This window comes from Calidris pugnax, unplaced genomic scaffold (genome assembly GCF_001431845.1).
Source record: "Calidris pugnax isolate Ruff unplaced genomic scaffold, ASM143184v1 scaffold15, whole genome shotgun sequence".
In the NCBI taxonomy this organism is placed as follows: Eukaryota; Metazoa; Chordata; class Aves; order Charadriiformes; family Scolopacidae; genus Calidris; species Calidris pugnax.
This window is the reverse complement of record NW_015090774.1, coordinates 4,942,019-4,967,253: the sequence shown is the minus strand read 5'-3', so window position 1 is coordinate 4,967,253 and position 25,235 is coordinate 4,942,019. Positions and strand designations below refer to the sequence as shown.

Sequence of the window (25,235 nt, the reverse complement as noted above, 5' to 3'; positions counted from 1 at the left end):
TTTGATTTTGGTTTGACGTAGTGTATGCACATGTCTATACATAGCATACAGTAGAATATAGCTGCTCAGATTAGGTCAGGTCATAGAGGCAAAACTTGGAGGTTAAACTGGGTAAAACTTCACCTGAGATAATTAGCCTGGCTCCTGTGGGATCTGAACACAGGAGAAAAAATCTGGAACTGTAATTTCAGTCATGGTGAATGACATATTTTAATATTTCCCACTTTGAAGGATGAATCATTGCTTTGTTAAAGTAACTGGTAATTATATGCTTTAGCATATCTTTGTAAGTTTTGGTTAGCAAGAACTTATTCTACCAGTGCTAAACTGATTTTTTCTAAACAGAAGCTAAAAAGTGAAAAACTTCCAATGCTTTTTGAAATGCATCAAGTTTTTAAAGATTAAAGGAGCTAACAAAGGAGAGGGAAGGAACGCCAATTTTCTTCCTCTGCTTGCAATGAGTGCTTGTTCTACTTCATTTTAAAGCTCACCATGCTCTTTTATTTTTTAATAACTTCTCTTAATTAAAAAAGTCATGTCATCAGGGTGGGAAGCTTTTCACTAGGGTGTCCTAATTAAGAGGATTTTACCACATTTCTTATTTGTATTACTAATAGTGTTTATTGAATGGTATTTGAATACTTCACAAATAAATAATGCTCCTGTTATTTCTACAGAAAAAATGGGGTATGCAGATAGGAAGGTGTGTGATGTGACTATTAGACCATTTGTAAATACAAATAAAGCCTAGCAATTAGGTTAACAGCTGATTATCCCAATGAATGTCATAAATTTCTAAGAGGTTACAGGAAGTTAAACTATGTCTGGATGTGCAGCTTAAAAAGCCACCAAAAAAAAATTCGTATGTAAGTATAAACCACCCTTTGCTGTGGGTCAATATTTTAGGTTGGAACAATGCTGGTGGAAGGCTGGATTGATGGGCTGAGACCAACAGGATGAGTTTCAAATAAGGTCAAGTGCCGAGTCCTGCACTTGGGTCCCAACAACCCCCTGCAGCGCTACAGGCTGGGGGCAGAGTGGCTGGAGCTGCCTGGCAGAAAAGGACCTGGGGGTGTTGGTCGACTGTCGGCTGAACATGAGCCAGCAGTGTGCCCAGGTGGCCAAGAAGGCCAATGGTATCCTGGCCTGTATCAGGAACAGCGTGGTGAGTAGGACCCGGCAGGTGACTGTCCCCCTGAAATTGGCAGTGGTGAGGCCCCACCTCGAGTACTATGTCCAGTTTTGGGCCCGTTACCACAGAAAAGACATTGAGGTGCTTGAGTGGGTCCAGAGAAGGGCAACGAAGCTGGTGAGGGGTCTGGAGAGTAAGTCTTATGAGGAGAGGCTGAAGGAGCTGGGGTTGTTCAGTCTGAAGAAGAGGAGGCTGAGGGGAGACCTTATAGTGCTCTATAACTACCTGAAGGGGGGGTGTAGAGAGGTGGGGGTTGATCTCGTCTCCCAGGTTACAGGAGATAGGACAAGGGGAAACAGCCTCAAGTTGTACCAGGAGAGGTTTAGATTGGATATTAGGAAAACTTTCTTCACGGAAAGGGCTATCCAGCATTGGAATGGGCTGCCCAGGGAAGTGGTTGAAGCACCATCCCTGGGGGTGTTCAAAAGATGGGTTGATATGGTCCTCAAGAATATGGTTTAGTAATTTTTTTTAATTTTTTTTTGCTTATTTCTTATTTATTTTTTGTCAGAGTTAGGTTGGTGGTTGGACTAGATGATCTTTAGGGTCCCTTCCAACCTAGACGATTCTATGATTCTATGAAGTTGTCACAGGTGGAAGAGGCCCATCATTTTTCCTATGAGAGGTAGAAGCTGTCACACCCAAGACAGTAGTAGCAAATTGAGGTCTCTTGTCTTGCTTATTGTTACAATTAATCATTAATTTGTGTGAGATACTCCGCTCTGCAGAGGTATAATTACACCAAAATTTTTAGTTAAGATGATTTATTTATTTTAAAATCGTGTTCAGGCATCTGCCGTGAGTGAGACCTTGGGGTAGGTCTGGCAGGTGGTTGTGGTCCGGCTGGGTGCTCCAGCGCTAGCGGGGCTGGAGTGACAGGGTGTAGGGTGGATGTGACTCTGTTGGGTGGATGAAGTAGACTCCCAGTTGCATCGTTTCAGAGAGAGATATGTAAGCAATAAATGTCTAGGATTAAACATCTGACTTTCTCAGAATAATGTTTATGGCAGGTCACAAACAACTAGTTGCAAAATAACAGTTTGTGCCTTTAAAAATGTAGTATGAAGTCTTTTGAGAGTAACAGATCACATACATATTTTCTACTATACCTTCTCTGCCTCAGGAAATCCTCTTTAGTCTTTAAGCAGTTTCCTTCCTTAAGATTTATTCCATATTTTTTTTTTTAGTATTTTTGCGAGTCAGCATTTTCTCATAGCTGTCTCTATCCTTCTAAACAGAAACTGGGTGCTGAAAACATGTCTCCTTTCAGACTGTGTAAGGTGTTGTCAGGCAATGTTAGACAATCTGTTCAGGACTGATTGTTGGCCCTTCTAGGTCATGAAAATAAAAAACAAGTTTCATAAATTGAATCCCAATCTGCCAACATTTTAACAAAAGTAGTTGTACCTGCCAAGTTAATTTTATCTCTTTCCAAATCCTTTTACAAGTTTTCAAATACAGTTTTACACAATGACTTTCTTTTGGGAGCTGGGAGATGATTAGTTTGCTGGAAACATCCCTTTTTTACATTTCATTTGTGCTGATTAAGGGGAACAGGAGATGATGAGCATTCTGTTGTATATAACATTTCTGGTTTGAAAAGTTTGTGATGATGGTCATGCTAAAAATTGAGAATCATGTTTTTAATTGGGATAACTTATATTTTCTCTGTTAAATTCTGTAAAATTATGCTGATTGCAGAAACTAAGAGCCTGGCCCTGAAAGAGCTGACTTTTCTGTGACTTGCAGCATGGCTCTGAAAAGCCAGTAGTCCCTTATTAGATTTGATTATCTATTTCTACACTTAAGAGGTAATAATTTGTCAGACACTTAAAATTTTGTGTTACTGCAAGGTTGTAATTGTTGGGAAAGATACAAACACAGTTAGAAAGCCAGACAGCAGATTTGCAAGGTGAATTCTTAGATTTGAAGGAAATAAATTTTATGTAAAAAAAATTATATGTAATGGAAATGGCATGTTTTTTATTTGGGCGTTGGGAGGAGGGAAAGAAAGGAGGCAGGGGAGAGGAACTTCCTGAAGAATGTCCTGATTTTGGAGACAACAGTCTTTTGGAGACAAGATAAAGTTAGGTTTCTGTTATTTAACAGAGTTGCCAGGTCAGGAAGGGTTCAGGAAGCATTGTATCTCCTTCAGCTGACACTAATGGGGGTTTAGACAAATATACCAGGATCCTGATTATTCTGGGAAGATCTGTGTAAGAATTGTGTGGAACATGGGCAATTTTTTTCATGAGAAGACTTGCATTGCATTTTAATTTTATTACAGGAATCTTATTTTATTCATAAAAGCACAATGGTTTGAACATGATTCTTTCAGCGGTGTTTGCAATGATTTTTTTGCATCATGGTGATTTTCCTAGCAATGAAAAGGTTTTCAAATGCTTACAGTACACAGCCAAGCAATATGTAATTGAATGCAACTGTCATTGAAACAGACTGTTTTTCTGACCTGTTGTTTCAATCTGAATGTGATGTTTATTCACTACCTTTATTCTAGCAGCATTAGCATAGAGAGAAGCTGTGCCATATCATCATGTACTTTCCTGACAGATGGCCACTAACTTCTTGAAGGCTTTTTTGTACTTGCTTAATATATCCCATATTGGCACAGAGTTTTCTTTCCTCAGTGTGGAGTATGATTGACTGGTTGAAATAGATTAATCTGCCTCTCCTCTGGTCTTTGAGCTTGTTTCGTACTGCAGCAACTCAGGTTTTGACTCTAATTTTGCACAATGATCAAAGCCACTTTTGTCAGTAACATGGTGTAGAAAGTTCCATTTGGTTCCAATCTCTGAACAAACAATTCAGGTCAGAGCAATAACTGAAGACCCCATTTCTGCCAGAAAAGGTGGAAAAACATCCTTTGTACCTGCTCCACCATAATTGTCCTCTACAGACATTCCACCCTCAGGATTTAAGTTTTGCTTTCTTCTCTCTCTGCAGCTGTGAGAATTTCTCTAGTAATCTCTGTGCAAACAGAAAGGACTAGATGGACAGACAGTCCCCTTTCTGTTATGGAGTGTTTCACAGAATCACAGAATGATATGGGGTTGGAAGGCATCTCTGGAGATCATCTAGTCCAACCCCCCCTGCCAGATCAGGCCCACCTAGAGCAGGTTGCACAGGAAGGTGTCCAGGTGGGTTTGTTTGCTAACTGCCTGCCTGGTGCTCTGCGTTGTGTTTTGTGCTTTAACGCTGAATGTACAGGTGAGGAACTCATTGCTGAGGTATTTCTGAGGTCCACTTCATTCTTTGTTTTTGTAGGTGAGCTTGATATTTGATGCTTATCTTTCCCAGTGAAGGATTATTTTTTTTTTACTGTGATATAGACGCGCAATCTGCGAAGAGGAAAACACACCGTTTAGATCAGTATTGAATGGTTATAATTCATGGCATGCTGATTCTTTTAAATCCTCAAAATAAGATAAAAATTGGAATTAAAAATTTCAAAAAGAGACAAAAAGGAAGGTCTTTTTCATGTAATTCAGTGTTTTGTTGTTCAGAAGTATAGCATATTTTTAGTTCTGATTGCCATTGATGTTTTAATTGGCATTGATTTGCCTCTCGGCTTTGGTAAAGGGTATTTTGGGATTTTAAAATGCCAGCTTTTATTTGGTTTCTGTGTCTGTGTTTTATTGAATCCTAGTATGAGGCTTTGGTCCACTGTCTTATCTTTTGGTTATTATGCTCTTCTTTGAGCCTTGGGGAGCTGTTTTTTCCCAATTTTGGTTAGTTTACCATGGCCCTAGAAAAAGTAACTTCATCTCAAGTTCTACAGTTTAAAAACCTACCCCTTCGTAGATCTAAATAACACTTTGGATGGACTTGTATGATTCCCTATGCATTATTCACTATTCATGAAGAGAAGTTTACTCCTCACATCTAGAACAGTATAATCTGAATGGCTAAAACAGACTATGCAGATTATATATAACATTACTACTAGAAAAAAACAGTCTATAAAAGTGTATACAATATGCTTTCTGCTATGCTGCAATTTTCTTAATGGCTTTGGAAGCAATCCATATTGGTTTTTATATTCATAATGATTTTCTGATGCATTTTCAATCATATGTGAATTCTTTTGGCAGCTGTGGTTCTTGCTTATTTTTTGCTACTTTTGTTCCATCTATTGTTTGTGGTTCCTCTCTACTGTCTGCTTGTTCTGAATGTCGCCTTTCAGAAGCTGAAATTACCAACTGGGCGTTTGGTTTCTGTGTCTTGTTCCTGGCTACTTCCGACTCATCTATCAACTTTTCACACCAATGAGTGTTTCCTTTGTGTTTTGGTCCTCTTCTGCAGAGGCAGTGCTTGGCTCTTTATTTACACTTCTGCTGTATTTTCTTTCTTCTAGAAGTAAGGGAATGATTATTGGGTCTGATTAACTAATATGCACTGAAGACTTATTTCCCTATGTTAATATTGAAGCAGTTTTGTTAGCATTACAGTAAAGCAAGTTAATATAATAGCATATAAAGTGACATTAATGCTAGATAGCACTTAAAATCTAAATGGCAAATACTTTTTCAGTCATTTTAAATTTTTGTCTTTGGACAGAAACCAAGTGTCAAAACTCTCATATAAATAAAAATACAGAAATACTTGGAAAAGTTAGGCGGATGTTAGAGTCATAATGAGACTTTTTGAAAGTTGGGTATATGCAAGTACTATTAGACATCTGTTTCAGTAAGTTAAAGGAGCATCTTACTAATTCTCTTTTTCCAATTTAATCATCCCCAAATGTCAACAAGGACTAGGTTCATTACTCTCCCTTTGGAAAGGAAGTCTTGTCTTAGGAAGACTTGATCAGGAATAGTTTCTAAGCATATTCAAATATAACTACTTCTGAGTGATTTTATGCCTCTGAAGATGCAGTCCTTCAGTCATGAAAATGAACTGTCATTCCTAAACTGGCATCACTTCATTGTGTAAGGGCATTTGTAATAATTTTATATTTTGGATTTTCAAATGTACTCTTCATTTGGCTTCTAAGTCTTAGGTATAAGATGATATGCATCACAGAAACTTGTTTGATCTGATGAGAGGCAAAGAATGCATGTTGCTGTATTTCTTTGTTTCTGGAGAACCAGTTATGGCCACAGTGCTAAATTTCAGGTTATCCTGCTTATAGAGTTCATTGCAAAAAAAAGATAGTGGAATGGAGAAAGTGTGAGAGAGAGAAAGGTATAAATGCATCATGGTAAAAAAGAGGTCTTAGAAGAAACAGACGTAGTTAACAATGGAGGAGTTAGTAACTGAGAAAGTAGTTTTGTCCCTCCTTTGACAAGGCACCTATTTCTCATGACAGGTTTAAGCTTAATTTTGTTGTTGAACACGTCTGGACGCTGACTTTTTGAAGAAAAGTCTAGGACACATTCTCAGTGTTCTGGAAAACCATGGTAAACTACGATTTTGCCTGTCTATGTTAGTAGAACAACAAGGAGAAGTCAAATATGAAATAAATCCTTAACTATTACAAAACCTTGTGAGAATTGTTGTTTCTCAGGTACCTTTAATTATTTACTCTCTTTCTTGGAATTAGCAGTTATTTGCTGTTCTAGGTAAATCTCTAGAAAAGTGATCACAGAATGAGTTTACTGTGTCCTCTCCTTGTTGCTAAGTAGGCCATTGACGTGTTTCTAGAAAGGACAGCATAAACCCCCAAAAACCCAATTCATATAGAAGAACTTAAAAGAAATGAATCATGACAGTCGCTTCTCATGTCTTCAATAAAATATATCTTTCATGTTTCAATGGCTTGAGTCCTAATCATCATGATTTTTTAAATAACTGTGAACAGCTTGTGATTCACCACTGTAAAACTAATGTCTCGCAGCAATAACAACGTAACTGTAGACTTGATCTAAGGTGGGAATCCTGCCAAAAACAATTAGACTTTCTGCATTATCCACTGGATCACCATTATGTATTTGGAAATACCATCTCTTCTTTTCCCTCCTGCTCCTGAGAGACCAAATGCCCTAGAACATTGGCAAGCATTTCTCTTGAGAGTCTAAGTGCTCATTTTTTAGCTAGTTTTATATTACATGGCACAGGTGCCCTCCCCCTTATCTTTAAAGGAATTTCACACACAAAAGCACAGCGTACAACCGTGACCCTGATCACTACTGATGAAAATGTATTTTTGCATGGGTTAAAGTTGATCCTGATTTTCTAGCTGACCCACAGAGTCTAGTATTTGCTAACGTGTGTTATGTCCTTTCTTTCAAGATTTCTGTTAGAAAGAGTTTTTATCTCGCATCCAAGGGGCCCTGTTTCAATTAAATAAGAGTTTATATCTCTGTGGCAGGTTTCATAATAATTTCAAATATATAAAATGTTTTTGCTTTTATCATATTGTTTGTCAGGATTGCGTAGATGTGTGTGCGGAGTGCAGTTTTTAAGCTGCAGGTTCTGTAAGTAGCTAGAATGGCAATGACTTGACATACCCAGCTGGAGGTGGTGCTTCTTGCTTGTCTCTCACTTTGTGCAGGAGAGGAGATCAAAATTCCCCTTTTACCCGCCTTCCCCAGAAGACCACACATACGTGTAAGGACTGACGACTTGCCAGGTGTAAAGATTACTAAATGGAGAGTTGTTCGCTGTGTTAATCCAAGAGAACTGTGTTCGATCAATAGGCAGTAGTGAGGAGAGGTGGCATGAGTTCGTGCTGTGCCAGGGAGGATGTTCAGGTTGAAGGACCAGCAGCTGTCTTCTGAAGAGTGTGGAATGGGTACATGTTTGTGTCACTGAAGGGGAACAGAACTCCTTCACCTGTCCAAGTATGGGACAGAGGTATTAACAGCTCTGTCCTGTGGATGGAAGGTATATGGGGAAGGAACAGAGACTGGAGTCCAGTGCTGCAAAGACCCAGGCTTTTCTTTGTTAGGGGTGGCAGTGGTGCTTCTGAGAAGGGACCACCTATAGTTTTCAACTTTTCTGGTGCAGGCATCTGGACCTGGTTTTTGACTGCTGTAGGCGGTGTTACATCATCTGTACCTAAAATCCTTGATTGGTGATTGCAGTAAAGCAGTAAGTGTGACAGGAGATGTGATAGCATTCCAGGAGTCAGCAATACTGAACCCAGTGATTCCGGGATGACCCTATTGTTGTCTCTGTCACCTTATATGCAGCATTAAAATGGTTTAATAGAGAAGATCACAGTAGTGTGCCAGTAACAGTCTTCTGCAGAGTTCTCGCCCAGTGAGAACTGGTGATTTATTTTAATATGCATTTTTGAAGGTGGATTATGAGACATTAATGCTTTTATTGTAGTAAGTTCAGACAGTATTTAGCCTTTGCTACAGATGGGAAACAATGTCTCACGAGTGTGTGGGGAGGCAGCGAGCTGGTTTTGTCTCACTACTGGAGTTCCCCTAACTTAAATAGAAAAGGTATTCAGAACATTCAGTCTTTTTCAGAAACCTTTGTTCAACATGAGCAGTGTTATACCCTTAAGAGGTCTGACTATCTTGTACCCTAGCCCTGGAAAACCTGCAGCATCCTTTAATAAAGGGGTATTACTCATCAAGTTTTTTAATCACTTGTATTCTTTCACCTGAGGTGAAATTCTGACCTAATTAAAGTTAATAGGTGATAACTGTTGAAACTGACAGATTGTGAATTTCACCCATACTGTTTAGGTGCTTTTAATTGGAGTATAGAAATAATTAGGGTATGAGAGATGACTGAGGTAGCAAAGATAGATAGGCAAAGCCATGAAAATAGAATAGCAATAAATCATTACAGGCATAAAGGGATAATAATTTAAAAAAAATAAAGATGTGATATCTTTAAAAGAGAAAATATTCAAATCTGAAACACTTTAAAAATAAGTCGACTTATTTTTGCCCTTAGGTGAATTATATTCAAGGATTAGTGCACTAAATAGATGGGCAAAGATGGCTTCAATTGCACTGTGATTTTTATCTATAAGGAGATGAGGTATAGTAGGGATTGCAATGAGGCTTTTTTCATTCTCTCTGCTTTTCTCTAGAAGGGTGTCTCTTGTTCAAGGTGACTATATGCAAACCAAAGAATGCAATAGGTGATAAACGAGAATTAAACAGAGGTGAACATTTCCTTACTGTACCCTGGTTTTAGAGCTTAGGCACTAGTACAGACTGCAGTGTCAAAGAAGAGAATAACCCAGAAGAATTAGCTCTTTTACACAAGCTGCGGTGGTCGGTAACACTCATCAATTGGCTTGAATTGTCTCCAGTGATAAAAAGTGAATAATCATCATGTTATTTACACCTATGAGGTTATTCTTTCTGCAGCATGACCGCAAGTGTCCTCCAAAAGGACTAGCTTTTGCTGAGTCCTTCAAAGCAGGAATTAAAATAATGCCTTGAAACTGAAGGGTTTTAAAGCCAATCAGCTTCTTACTTTTCTACTGTTAATAGATTTGTTTCCAGTTTTGGCTTTATATTTCCCCAAATTGAAAGTTATTTAAGGTCTTTTGCAAAAACCTCAGTGAGTCTAGACCTCAGAGTGCATCTATTTTTAACATGACAGAAAATGATCTATTTCCATAATACTATGGTCATAATGACGCATTTTATAAATGACAGCTGCCATTGATGTTTTCATTATTGTGCTTTACAGTATAAATTGAATTTGAGAATAACGTGATTAGTTTTATTTCTAAATTACTTGTCTAGGAATGTGAACCACATCTCTGATTTTTTAGTTTTTTGTTTTGTTTTGTTGGTTTTTTTTCTAGTGAAAGCTTTATATTACTGATGATAATACTAACACGTAATCTCCATAACAGAGTATTACTGTTTTCTCCTGGCATTTATGTGATCAAACATTTAAATTATTTCTCATAAATATACACATGATAGAGTTTTCAATAATTTTTTTAAAAAATTCTCCCACCTAATTGTTTTTTTCTTTTTCCCTCCTAGTCTGCTCCCAGTTTTCAAGAGGAGTCTTTGCTATTTTTGGATTCTATGACAAGAAGTCTGTAAATACCATAACATCTTTCTGTGGGACTCTTCATGTCTCCTTCATAACTCCCAGCTTCCCAACAGATGGAACACATCCCTTCGTGATTCAGATGAGACCTGATCTCAAGGGAGCTCTTCTTAGCTTGATTGAATACTATCAGTGGACCAAGTTTGCATACTTGTATGACAGCGACAGAGGTAGGATGTGGTACTTCTTATCTGCATGCTGTTTGGTAGCCGTATCTCACTGAAATGCTGAATTAGTATTAGAAAAGTAAATGAGGATAAGAATATTTACCTGCAGCAAGTGTAAGTGTAAGCTTAAATTCAGAAATGAGCTTTTGGGACAGAAACAAAAGTATTTAAATGAGAATAAAATTCTTACAGTATGTATTAAAAGAATTGCAAACATGCTGATAAGCAATATGAATTTAATATAATGTTGTAAAACAGTTCCTATGGAAAGGTTTTTTACTTTTTTTTTAAAGAATCATCTAAGGAGAAAAAAAAACAAACATCTGAGCTTGAAGGGCAGTCTGTTACCACAGATTCACTCCACACATGCAAAATCAATAGCTGGGCACCAAGCAATCTTGGATGCAGTCCCTGCTTCTTTGGAGACTGCTTTTGATAAATACTTGAGTTCCTCTCCTCTGAGCTTAGATATTTTTTTTTTGTTGTTGTTGATAAACACAAATCCACTGCTTGTGAGCAATTTATTTCACGGTACAGCCTTCTCAAGTCCTATGTACTTTTATAGCTGTAGTAATAATAATATGGCAGTGTATGAAATGGGAAAATAACTTGCAAATTCTGGGCTATCAATTATTTTTCTGAGAAGAAGCAACATTATATGGAAGTGGCGTTTTTTTGACTGCCTTTTTTGGAATTCCATTCTAGTCCTTGGTTAACTTTTTTCTACTCTTAGCTTCTCCTGTTCACTTGAAAAAGGCTATTTTGTGGCTCACCTGCATGTTTGTTGGTCAGAGTTGAATATTAAGTGCACATTAAATGGTAAGATGCCACTAGATTTAAAGGATAATTATACCACACCAAGGATTGTTGAATAATGATCTTTCATTCTGATGCCATTTTATACATGATAACCTCCTCAAGACAGTTCTTTATCACTGTTATAAGCACTAAAGTTACAAAATCTAATACTGGTATGTAGCTTCCAACAGTAACGTCACGTGGACAATGAACAGTCCATTTCCCTGGCAGATCCTTTTCAAATTCACATTAGAATAAGAAACATTCACTGCCTTTGTAGAAATGAGAGATGTAAAACTACTTGCTTAGCCAGTATTCTGTCAATCATCTAGCAGTTCTCATTATATGGCCTGTGTCTGATTTATATTTAGAAAATACTGAAAAAACCCCTAGTTCTTCTTGTGAGCTGCGCTGGCTGAATCTGGCCAGGAATAACAGCATGAAATTGTTTTTCCAGTCACCCTTTGGTTATACCTTTTTTCTTATTTGTTTGTGTTAATTGTAGCAAGGCACCCCAGTGATAACAAGCTCCAAGGCATGAAGCTCCTACCTTTACGTTGAGTAAATCATTGCTCCTCAGTGCTCCCACTGATTGCACGAGGTTAACCTGCAGAGTCCAGCAGTATGTAGTCAGCAACACTGACATCAAACCCTGGATACGCCGGCTCCACAATTCCTCTAAACACTTTTGCATAAGTGTTAATGTAATGACAGTGATGTATATTTGAGGCATTATACGTAATATAGAATCTTTCCACCTTCAGGAGTGAGATAAAAAAGCCAAAGAGACTTACTCTTCATGGAAGCTGTGAAAGCTAATTGGTAATTAATTTGATGACTTATTCCAAAGGAATAATTTATTGCTACTTCTACAGCTCCTGTGCGGTGTGGGGCTGACTGGTTGAAGAGCAGGGCAATTTCCTATCTCCTTCTTGTCTATAAGAAGTGAGGCTATTCAGGCCTCAGTAATAGCCTGCATATCCAGGTTATTACTGGCTTAATATGGCGTTGCTCTCATACTGTGGATTAGTGTCCTTTACCTTCCTTTCCTCCTCCGCATTGTCAGTACTAAATAGTGGGTTTTGGAAAAAGTAGTGACATTATTGGAGGATTCTATCTGTAACAGAATTGGTAATTTACTCAGCCTCTGTTCAGTCATCCTTTTCAGAGCTCACTGAATTAAGAGTTTGTCTCATTATAACTAAAAGATGTTCAGGCTCATGAGGTTCCCAAACAGAAGTATTCCTGCAGTTTAAAAAAAGCAATGGAAGTTGTGGGAGTTTTCTCCTCAGCAGAGTTCCACTTCCATACCACTCTCCAGGTGCTTCCATGTCCACAGAAGTATTGCTGTGAGTGCCTTTGTTGGTTTGTTTTCCATTCTTTTGCAATGTGTTATTGCTCTCAGAATAAACTAAACTGTATGAGGATGAGAAATCTGCCACCTATAAAAAGTAAGAAATCCAGGAAGCCATTTGACATCTCTGCAGAGAGCGCCCCAAGGAAAGGGAGTCCCTAGGAAAAACTGAAGATCAGAGGAGTAAAATATGGAAATCCTTTGTAATGGATGGTATTAACATTAATAGCACTTATTAATTTAACCCTAACTGAGATCCAGTTTAACTCAGAGGAAACATATAGACAGATCGGAGGACCTGAAATCTAAATGCTATCTGAAACAATGATCTGGATTATATCTGTTTCAGCTTGGGTGGGTTTTTTTGTGGTTTGGTTTGGGTCTTTTTTAATTATTTTAAGTTACCTTATAAAACACTATTTTGAGGTACAAGCTTATTTTAATGCTTTTTATTGTTTTAAGATATTTTCTACATCTTTTAGTGTGCTTACATTAATTATCTTTTCCTTTTAGCATGAGTTCTCCACTTTTATCTTTAACATGTTATGTGTACCCTTGGACTGTAGTTTTCTGTTATTTTAAAATAAATATTCATTGCATAACATACAAAATTTCATATCAGTCTTCTTTAAAGATGACAAAATAAAACAGAACTATTTGAGATCATAACTGAATTTCTGCTTTTGGAAGCCTGCCATTTTCTACCTTTGCTGATGACCAGGCTTCTGTAGTACTGTATGTCTTTATCGTTTTCACTGATAAAGCTGAATTGCTAAAAACTGACCAAGTTTAATTTAATGATGTATTTACAAGCTATAAGAAGAATTATTCTTAGTGCTTTCTTTCTACATTTATAGGCATAACTAATACTATTTCTCATGGGAGTTACACCTGAAGCTTCCTTTACATGCCAACTCAGAAATTTGTCTCAAAAAAATCACTCCTGGTGTTCTGTGGTTTCAGGGGAGATGAATATGCAAAACTGTCAGTTGGCTTGTGAGAGTCTAATTTTCTCTTTTTTCTGTAATACAGTCTGCTATCCTCAAAATTGCTCTGTAGAATTATGTAGAATTCTCTGGAAGGAATTTAAACACAACAAGTCTAATTTCTGTGCTGCTGGAAATTGTTAAAATGGTATCTGTTGTAAAGCAAAAATTCATTTCCAGGAGTAATTTTCATGTTTCTATACTCTGTTATTTAATCCTTGAAAAGGAAAACCAGTCAAGTAAAATCTTCATGATTTTACAATATATTGTAGGCAACTTCAGCTGTACAGACATTACAGCTTCCTTGCAGGAATATGCCAAAAGGATAAAATGGAAGGAAACTCTGTAGACTGCTCGTAGGTGTTATCATTGATCCTAATTATCTATATGGAAAAATATATCTCATCACATCTTCTTTCAGAATCAGGGATATGACTGTAGGCAACAGAAAGAAAAACTCCATTAGCACCACTGCAGAACATGGGGATTTTGCCATAGACCTCAGTGAGGTCTGGGTTTAAATACAGCACTGCTCAAGCACTGAGAACAAAATTGATTCAATAGCATTTCGTAATAAGCAGCTGATCCTCTTGCCATAATTGGATCACTTTTCTCCTTGAAGACCTCTTTCTCAGCATGTGGAATTCCAGCAGTAAATTAGTGTTACTGGCAAAATCCCGTTCTCAAGAGGGTTGAAGGAAAACCAAAAGGTTGTCCTTACAAGGCTGTACTCTGATTCCTTGCAGCGATGTAACTAGACATTTCATGCAGTAAGAACTGATTTGGGCCACACATCTTCATTTCTGAGTCCTAAGAATGTGTGACAGGTCAAACAACTTACAGGGAAATCTTAAATAAGTAATCTCATAAATCACATTCTAGAAGCTTGTTATTCCTGAAGCTTTATCAGTCATATCTTCTGTTTTCCCCTGTGCTTCACTAGGCTTATCAACGTTGCAAGCTGTGCTGGATTCTGCTGCTGAAAAGAAATGGCAAGTGACTGCTATCAATGTAGGAAATATTAACAATGACAGAAAAGATGAAACTTACCGATCACTGTTTCAAGATCTAGAGGTAAAAAAGGAAAGGCGAGTGATTTTGGACTGTGAGCGCGATAAAGTCAACGACATTGTTGATCAGGTTTGCTATTCTCTGTTCTTCAGTGACAGCAGTTAGCTTTATTCTATAAGTAAACGTGATGAGTTCATTTCTCTTGATCCTATTTTTGTGATTATTATGCATCATTTGGAAGTGACAGGTTTGTATTGAGAACCATGTATATATCAGGCAGAAAGTGAACATACAAATCCTATAATCCCTCCCTTTGCTCAAAAGCAAGATAATTCTATCTGAATGATTCCATATGGTTTTATATCCTGATTATTTAATTAAAAAAAAATTAAAATTTCATTAAGGCCATTTCACAACCTCAGCAGTATACTATACTATAGGTAGTTGATACATTACTATATATGGTGCATTATAGATAGTTATATTATGTATAGGGATTAGTTCTCCTTACACCTAGAAAGTATTTTCTACTTCTGATGCCTTTCTCCAAGAACTTTTTACATCTTGGGAAGGCTGTATCAGCAGCTTCTCTTTTCCATTTAACTTCCTTCGTAGTTCATATTTCTAAACTTTGTCATTCCTACTGTCCTTGGGTCTCTCTTCAATTTGTTTTCTTCTTAAATTGTGTTAACCAAAATTGGATGTGGTTTCCCACAACTAAGGCCTCCTGAGCTTTAAACAGAAGAGAAAATTAATGTCTTCACTCCACTCACACATACATTATTTGCCAAAATTATGATATGTTTTTTAACTTATTTTTTTCACAACAGCATCTCAGTGCTCTGATTCAAATTATTACATTACCTTCAATTCCACCTCTTCAATCCTAGTGTGTAGAAAGGTCTTACTGTCTCTGTATCTTCCTCTTTTCATGCATGCAGAGCACAATGGAAAATTGTAAGAATAGCTCCCTGCTGGCTTGAGCTTCACCATGTGAGACTGTGCAGCATTTGTAGGGATATATCGTCAGAGTTTAGATATATTGGTTTTTAACTTTTTTGAAAGGCTTGTTATTTTGGTGTTTATTATGAAGGTTGTTACATTTTAGAGAGGCTCAGGCAGTGAGCATTGTCCTAAATGGAGTGCACTGTATTTTTGTGTTTTATTTGAATTCATATCCACAAACTGTTTCAATTTGAATTTAATCCTGTTCTCCAGAGCATTTGCAGCCCTTCTATCATCTGCAGTTTTTTAAAATCATGTTTTCTGATCTGTTATCCATGTCAAGAAATTTACAGAATAGAGCAGTGCTTGAGAGAAATAGTACTTATAGGTCCTCTTCAGCTGGTTCTGTGTGACTTTTCAAATGGTTGTTTGCTTACCTCACAGTGTCATGTCTGTGTTCCCTTAAGAGCTTGTAATGATGTAATACAGGACAAAAGCCTTTTTAGACTCAGGATATGTCACATCTGCTGTTTCCTTATCATCTATTAGACTAGCTGTCATGTCAGAGAAAGGAAATAAATTGTTTTGACATATTTTGATCTTGAAAAGACCATATTGACTGTTTATCATCTTAGTATCCTATAGATGCTCTTAAAATTAAGTATGTAACATGCATTATAATCTTTTCCCTGATAGGAAAGTCGACTGCAAGTTTCTTCAGTTTCTCCTTTTACCACTTTTTAAAGACAAGACGCCTCTTTGCCATTTAGTTACCATTCGTTTTTACTATCTGTTTGTTTAGTGACAGACCTCCTTTTTTTTTTTTTTTTCAACTGCTTCTTCTTTTGATTGCATCTCTGGGATAATTTTCTTACCCTAATTGCACTTTGATAGATTCTGCCTTCTTTTGAGCCTTAAATTTTCTCAGCTTATCCCCACAGACTTGTGCTACTCATTAAGCATACAGATGGATAAACTTTTGTTTCTGCTGTTTTGATTTGTAAGTCACTAAAGAATTTTAGATAACTGGATCAGCCACATAGGTCAGTTAATATAATTCCAATTAGTTGTTCTTCTCAAAATAGTTTACTGCTATGCCCCAGAACATGGTCTTTTCAGCTGGTGTCAGCTGTCTCATGGGTTTAGCCTTGAAATTCTCTTTGCAAGATACCATAGCAGTTTCTGGAGTTTGGTTTGGTTACTCTGTCCATTACCTTTACACTCTGTTTCTGTACCTTCCCTTCCTTACACGAGAAACTTAAAGTGGGTTTACTTTTTTAAGTAGCCTAAAATAAAATCTAAAATAAGTGTTTCTCTATTAATTGTCTCCGTTTCTTAAAATGAAGGTTTTTCTGAGCAATGGATTTCTTGGCCTGTGAGTGTTCTTTGAGTGTGGTGTTCTGATTTTCTTTTCTAAAAGCAAAATATGTGCTTCAAGTCTTGCTTTGCTATCAGATTTATTGTTTAAAAAAATCCTTTTAATTCCTGCACAGAAAAAAAAAAAAAAACGCTCAGCAATTTCCTTCATTTCATGAGGGGCCCTGTGTATCAGTAAACCCTTTCTTTTCCTGTGTTTTTTTTTTTTACTGGGAGCCATGTAGCTGGTTTTCTGTTGACCAGATAGTGACATAATATTTGGATTCTTGGTACAAAGAGCAGCAACTTCTTTACTTTCTTCCTTCCTTTATATTCTTAAACAAACATTCTATTGTAGTGCTTTGATTTATCCCACTAACATATTAAGCTGTGGCGGCAACCTCAGGTTCACCAAGTATAGTCTGTAGTCCTTGGATCTTTTTATAGACATAATGTGTTTGTGAAGTTGCTTCATCCTTCTTGTTTTTTGTCTCATGTTATAGTTTCTCTTGCAGATTTCAATGATTTATTTAAGTTGAAGTTGAAAAGTATTTCAGTTCCCCAGCTCTCCTCAGACTAGTTTATATTCCTTTTTTCTGATTTGGCAGGTCAGTGTTACCATGCTTTTCATTATGTAGCCTCTATCTCTTCTCAGGCAGCTTCCTTTGCAGAATGTCATTCTACCCTGATAACACCCTTTGGTCAGCTGTGCAACTACTGCCACTTCTGTGAGCCTAAACTAGGGACACCGGTGAATACTTTTTGTGTCCAAGCTCTTTCATCATGGCTTTTGGAGCCACCTCTCAGAGTTTTAACTGGTAGCATCCTTAGTGTTCATATGAATGAGTGGCAAAGGGCAATGATTTAGAAAGCTAGATTAATGAAATAGTACCCAGAAGCAGTTAGAGCAGAGTTACTAATCATTGATCCAAAGACTTGCAACTACCAGCCGTTTTCTCAGATACCAATGACAAAGAAACATTTTATGCAGAGGAACTAATATGTTTGATCTACCTGAAACTTCCTTGGAAGCAGCAGCTGCATAAAGAATACATCTGAACATAGTTCTTAAACCTTGCAATAAGTAATGACTTTTAAGTAGTCTGAACCAAGTAACTCTTTTAGAATAATTAATTTCATATATCATGTATATATTGAGCTCAAAAGAGGAATAATTGAATAACTTCTATGGCCTATGTAATGTGATCCCTCTCAGTTTCAGACTCTAGTAACATAAAACTTAGTGTTAAACACTGCCTTCAGTTATATTATATTTCTGTAACTGAAGCAAGTATGTGGAATGTTGTTCACTACTAGCCTGATATTTGAGGAAAGACTGAGGAAGCTGGAATTGTTTAGCCTAGAGAAGAGGAGGCTGAGGGGAGACCTTATTGCTCTCTACAACTACCTGAAAGGAGGGTGTCGTGATGCGGGGGTCGGTCTCTCCTCCCAAGTCACAGGTGACAGGACAAGAGGAAACGGCCTCAAGTTGTGCCAGGGAAAGCTCAGGTTGGATGTTAGGAAGAATTTTTACACTGAAAGGGTTATTAACCATTGGAATGGGCTGCCCAGGGAAGTGGTTGAGGCACCATCCCTGGAAGTGTTCAAAAGACGGGTTGACATGGTGCTTAGAGACATAGTTTAGTAATGTGGGGGGTGCTTTTGTATCATTTTCTTTTGTTGGTTTTTTTTATTTTATTTTTTATCAGAGTTAGCTTGATGGACTAGATGATCTTTAAGGTCCCTTCCAACCTAGACGATTCAATGATTCTAAGTTACAGGATACCTATTCTGAATATTTTAGTTAATTGTTAAATGAGGAAATAAACGAATCATCCTCTCTTCATTTAAGTTCATTTCATTGTTCCAGAGATGGAAGAAACCTCTAGAGTCCTCTTACCTCCCACATCCTTTTTCTGCAGAAGTGTTTTGCTTCAAAATGCAAACTTCCCCATGCAGACATAGCCTTAACTAGGCTTATTTGGGAGAAGAATCCATACTACATGCCTGCCAGTGGAGACTGAGAAACCACCAGCTGTCTTTGAGGAAGATGCGGAGGAAGCCTTAGGGCATTAAACAACAATTTGAATTTTAAAATACTTCCTCATAATGTAGATGCTTTCATTAATGTCAGTGGGCTTTTAAACTTTTTCTAGTTCAAGGAACATTACAATTCTGCTACAAAGGGAGCATAATGTAAGCAGGAGTCTCTGAGACACAGTGCTTCTACTGCATGATGCCTGCTCTCTCCTGTCCAGGTTGTGCCTTTAATACACAGCATAGTAATTAGCATTCAACTCCTCTGTTTACAGATCTTGGGACTTGGACTTCAAAATGACTAATTTCCACCAGCAGAGAGTATGTTCAATGGTGCATTAGGTAAAATGAAGGGTAAAGCACTGAACAAACTCAGTATTGCATACCATAAAGCGCATAACTAGTTTTAACATCATACTGCATTTTGTATTTTTTAAGTCTCAGGTGAACATTCTCCATTACGGGGGTATTTCTTCTTTTTTACAGGTTATCACAATTGGTAAACATGTTAAAGGATACCACTATATCATTGCAAATCTGGTAAGCATTTTTAATATTTAAAATATCTGTATTACTTTGCTGTTTGTGGAAGCACATCAACTAGTATTTTGTTTTAAATGCATTTTAAAAAATAGAAAAAAGCTAAATGACTTTATCCTCGCTAATTGAATGCATATGCTGAGATGGTATTTGTTTTATTGGGTGAGTCTGTTCACATCTTAGATGCCTCCTGTGATATTCCCATCAATGGGAGTAAAGGTTGCTTGCCACCTTCAGCAGCACTTCATACCTTTTTCTACATACTTTACAGAAGTAAGGTACAGAAATCAGAAAAATAACTTTCTGTGTTATAGGCAGATACATTCATTCAGCAAACTGATGTTACTTTTCTCACCTCTAAAGTAGTTTAAAATTACAGTTCTCAGTTTTCATTCTGCTAGACTAGTGAGTCTCAGCTTTACCCATCTTCGTTCCTCAGATTGGCTTGGTAATCAGTTTCAGTGAATCTGCTCTTGAGCACAGGTGATCAGGCAGTATAGCTAATAGTGTTCCTAAGGGGGAAAGTTCAGGAAACTCATTAATTCTGTCAAAGTATTTTTTCTTTAAAATCGTGTCTAAAGATGAAGTGCCATTTTACTGACGTTAAAGTCAACAACACTTGCTTACTGCAGCCAGGGAATCTAATCCAATGGCTTTTTGTTAACAGACAAAGCAAATTCTGCAGGCTTGAATCTCAGTTACTCTGTTCCAGAAAAGAGTTTGGGGGGTTGCATGGCGTGAGTGTCTCTAAATCATTTTTTCCAACATTTATTCTTGGAGTGTGATAGCATTTGATATAAATTTCAGCAAGGCCCAAAGAGTCTTCCATAGTCATTTGAGGGGCCTGAGGAAACAGAATGACCACAGTGTGTCTGTCACACTTCAGCCATGACCCCTGTCTCTGCCCAACCTTTGATCAAAAGTCTTCTCCCCTCCAGGCGGGCAGTATTGTGAAGTATCACATACATTGCTAGCTGCATGTGAAGAAGCCTTATACTCTAAAGGCCTCTTTAAAAGCAGAACAGTGGGGTTTCATTTTTATATTTATTAACTAATTTATAGGATAAAGAAGGTAAGGTACTGATATTCACGTAGCAAGCGTAAAAGTCTTAAAACATTTGAAGATTTCCCTAACTGCTAGACATTCGTATTTTGCATTGCAAATGTTGTATAAATAGTATTTTGAGTCTTAAGGGAAGTAAACATTTTAGAAAAATTGCCTAGTGTATTTCATTATGTTAACTGATTGCTATTTTAGCCATTGCTTTAAGTTTGTAACAGTAAGCCCATAAGATCTAAAACTTACTGAATCTTGTATTTTAAAGCTGTTTAATATCATATTTTCTTCTTACAGGTTTATACAGTTTAAATGCAAATACTATAGTTCTTTTGTATGACGTCATACAAAATCTATATAGTAATGATTTTAAAAGTGTGTTTTTTCCTGTCAGAAAGAAATCTTATCTAGTACTTGATCATATCCCATCATCTTCACTTAATCCACCTTCTTTCTTCTTTTCTTGACTGTAATAATGTTATCCTCCAGTCTGATCAGTCAGTCAAGAAATTGATCTCTTTTAAGACTAAAACATGCTGATAGATGGAGAAAAGGATACAATGAATGTTTCTGTTCAAAAGTCAAGCTCGTAATAATACTGACTAAAGTTTCATGATCTGTGTAGAAGTGTGCATTAGCATGCAGAAACACATCATCATTGATGAGTATCATTAATATGCAGTAATTAAAGAGCACCTAGTGTGGCAATTGTAGTGACTTCTGATAGCGTGGTCTGAAGTTGCTGCTACTTTTTACATTCACTCAGTGCATTCATTTAAACTGAAATGTCTGAAATCAGTATTTCATGTAAATTCATTTGTATGGTCATTTGGGGCAAGTTAAAAGACAGAACATGGAAAACAAACCATATGTGCTCTTTGTAAGGATGTGAAGTAGTTCTTTGTACTGAAGGGACGAGGCAGGGGAGATGGTAAGTCCTTTCACATGCTTTTGTGTTCCTGGCAAAAAGAGAATACACCTGTGGCTGTAAGTATTCCGGGCTAAAACTTGCTCACCTGTTATTCATGTCAGTGTTCCCTTTCTCATTTGAGCAGTCCCGTTGAAATTAACAGGAATGTTGAGGAGAGTAGGCCTGGGAAGGACAGATCCCGTCTCTAAAGATGTATGTCTAGTGAGCATCAAGAGGCGTTGCTTGCCGGCAGAGCTGACGACTTAATCCTGGCAGCCCGGGATTTTAACTTGGATCCTGTTTGAGTTGGTTTACAATTCTGCAGCGGAAGTCATATGGTAACTATTTTGATATACCATTGAGATATCTGCCAAAACTGTTGGAATAACAGACATAATGTTTTCTGTGCCCAGGGATTTACTGATGGAGATCTGTCAAAAATTCAGTTTGGAGGAGCTAACGTCTCGGGATTTCAGATAGTTGACTATGATGATCCTCTGGTGTCAAAATTTATACAACGCTGGTCAACACTGGAGGAAAAAGAATATCCTGGTGCACACACTAGTACAATTAAGGTATGTCTTACATTTATTTTGACCATGACAGACGTACAGGAAGTGAGGGAATGGGAATAGAAAGACAAGAGACAGAGAAAGCCCTTCAAAATCAGCTGTACCAACACAATTTTATATTTCTCTGGGGTACTTTCAACACTGTCTATCATAGGACTGGTTGAGCAGAGATGCTGCACTGTCAAAAATGTTCAAGACAACTTTAATTTTTCTTGTGTTGCTGTAAATCTGCACCTGACAGTTTGTTAGGTAATGGTTTTGGATGTGATGATTTATTAAGTATCTACTGAGTTTTTTGTCTTTTCTCTTTCTTTGTTATGAAATGTTTTAAAGGCAAATACGTAGTCATATGTAGGCTTCCAGGGAGCACAGGTCTAGCACTTTCTGATATAACAATCTCCTAAAGAAATGGTGAGACAGTTTGAGACAGATGCCTAAATGCTGCAAAGACTTTTAAAATTAAATGGTATGCCAGAGGTACTGAATCATGGTCTGATTTCAGGCCTGAGTGGCACAAGATGTGACACTGGGCAAGTGTTTAATTTTATCTAAGTTTTACCTCAGGAAAAAAATAGGATAATAGTACCTTCTTATCTTCTGTGACCATTATGAGGATCAGTTAGTGCTTGCAACATGTTAAAAAGAATAACACCATTTTAAAGCTAAATAATTTTCTTTTAAGTAATAGAATAAAAAATGTTATTAAGAATGAGTATACTTAAATAACTCTAAAATTTATTAAGACAAAAAGATAAATGGCAAATGTTCTAGTGTCACTTTTATTTGTGCTATAATTTGAATTTGAAGCATATTTTTGATATATGATGAGATGGATAAGAAGTTTCAGCAAGGAATGGAAGAACCATTCTTCTTAAATTCCTGGAACAAAAAAACCTTTAAAGCACACAACCTTAATTTAAACTAAAAAATAAAGTTTATAGATTCCTTTTTTTCTGAGGCCAGATGTGGGGGTGACAGTAAAAGTTATGATTTTTCTGTGGTTATTTTTGTATTTTAAAATCTTTATAACAGAATAAGTGAATTTCTCATTTGAAGTTTGACAAAATAAACGAGAGTCTGTGTCATGCCTTTAGATACATTCATCTTACATACATGTCATATATGTGATAAATATTGGTCTCATTTAGGGAAAAAAGGGAAGAGATGTGGCTGTAGGTGATTGTTACAATTCTTTTGCCTCTCTGACTCTTGAGTGCACAAATCTACCAACCTACCTACTAATGTTGCAGAATTGTGGTCTGGAAATAATCACTGTGAAAGGCATGACTAAAATTAAAAGTCTAGCTGAAACCAAGATGGAGTTTTTCTCATTGATGGAAAAGTAAATCAGTGGGAGACGGTGCAAAGGATTCTGGTACCTCTAGTATTACAGTAGGCGGAAATTTCATTTGTGTTAGATAAGATGAACTGGTTGCAATATTTTATTATAGCATTAAAATCTGTAACTGTATCACAGGTCTTCCTTTTATTTCTCCCATGGTGGGTCCTTTCAAGTCTACTAGAAATTGAAAGGGCTGAAGGAGACTATTTGGACTATCTTATATTTTTGAGGTTTATTTTGTTATGGATAGGAAAAATAGGTGAATTGAAAAACTTTTCATTAATCTTATTAACATAAAACACAGTTTAAATTCAATTTAAAAGGCTAATCTGTCTTCCTTTATATATTGTCTGCTCAAGGACTATACAGGATTGTACTGATGTTCAATCAAAAGATTGAGACTTGTTAAATTATCATATAATCTATCAATGCTAGAGGTACTGATGAGGGGAAAACCATGGATGTATATTCCAATGTTTGGAGAGATTGATTGTATCAATTACTATATTTTTTTGTGTTGCTTTCTATCTTTTACCCTTTTACACGTATTACTAGTCATTTTTGCCTGCTGTTACGTGTAAGAACAGAGACGTCACATTTCATTCCCATCCCTGAGGGAGCTACAGGCAGAGCAGAATCACAGAAATCATAGAAACATGGCAGGAAAGGTCTTTGAGCAGGTATAGCAGAATCAGGTATACCTGTGCATTTCCTGTGATTTCACAGCTTCCCCAAGTGTTCTATTGCAGACCTTAAATAGTCTTATTTTTTGCTTTTCATCTAACCTAAATCAGCCTTTGTATCACTAATCTGTTACTCCCCTTTATCTGTTTCTAATGGATGTGAGGAAGTTCCTTTTGGCTGTCCTTCTTCTGTGTTTGAAGATGGCTGCCATATGTGTCATTGCTTTCCTGCCTGCTAAACTAAATAATCCCCTTTCCTTTGAATTTTCTACTCTCAGATCCTGTTGGTCCGGAACCTTTCTAATTGGTACCCGTCTTCTTTGAAATGCCAGATTGGGTACTGCACCACATCTGAGTGCTGTGCTGTAGAAATCAAAATAATGGTTTCATGTATCTCAGAGGCAGTACTCTTTTCAGGGCTTCCTTTTGTGTTACTCTTTTTTCCTCACCATCATGACACTGTTGAAATATATTTATCATGAGATACACACTTACATCCAGATCTTTTTCTCCATTGCTCTTCTATACTGCTGCCAATTTAGACAGTCTCATATAATATCTGTGCACTTGATCATTCCTTTAAAATACAGGATTTTTTTTATATGGTCTTGTTGAATTACATCCCTTACCTGTTCTTCCTGAACATGCAGTTCCTTCTTGTATTAATATTCCAACTGTGTTTGTTATCCTTTACTTCTTGGAATAGTGTATACGCATCTAAGTTACTGAGCAGGTTAACTCCCTGGTGTCCCATTTGTCCCTTCTGTGATCTTACCAATAACCTTTCTCCCTTTTTGGTTTTGAGGCAGTTGTCCAGATTGTCAGTGGTTATAAATGAGCTTTTGCCATTAGTTCCCATGGAATTTAGGAAGCTGTCACTGCAAATTCCGTATGAAACAGATAGAAAGGCTAATAGAAGTCCTGTGTTATCAGTACAGAAATGAGGGGAGGTTACATGCCCCTAGCAGGTAATGTTATCTCTGGGGCTGCAAATGCTCTCTCATTGCAGGCAATTGCATTGCAACAGTATTGTATTATCTTCCTTTTGTAATCCAAAAGGAAGTATAGATTCAATTTACATTATAAAATGCAAGTCAGTGGAATATGACCAAGCTGACATGACAAGACATATGACAACATCAAAGTACAGTCCTGAAAAGAAAGACATCTCTTTCTAAGATAAAGTCCATTTCTTCAGGAAAGAAAAACATTGTGGAAAATCTTTCACAGATGCCCAGAAGAGGACCTGTATCAAATTGCTTTAAAAATGTATTTTTGCAAT

General features: G+C 37.0%; 1 protein-coding gene across 7 annotated transcripts in view; it reads left to right on the top strand.

Moving 5' to 3' along the window:
* GRIA2 (glutamate receptor, ionotropic, AMPA 2) overlaps nucleotides 1-25,235 on the top strand; it is a 94,679-nt gene that overhangs the window by 31,683 nt on the left and 37,761 nt on the right. For all 7 annotated transcript variants that reach the window (XR_001412245.1, XR_001412244.1, XR_001412247.1 and 4 more), the window contains exons 3-6: nucleotides 10,126-10,365; nucleotides 14,444-14,640; nucleotides 19,336-19,389; nucleotides 21,770-21,931. Coding sequence is in view for 4 of the 7 variants with exons in the window: in XM_014943670.1 (XP_014799156.1) it covers nucleotides 10,126-10,365; nucleotides 14,444-14,640; nucleotides 19,336-19,389; nucleotides 21,770-21,931 (653 nt within the window). In the remaining 3 variants the exon portion in view is untranslated. The remainder of the gene's footprint in view (nucleotides 1-10,125; nucleotides 10,366-14,443; nucleotides 14,641-19,335; nucleotides 19,390-21,769; nucleotides 21,932-25,235) is intronic.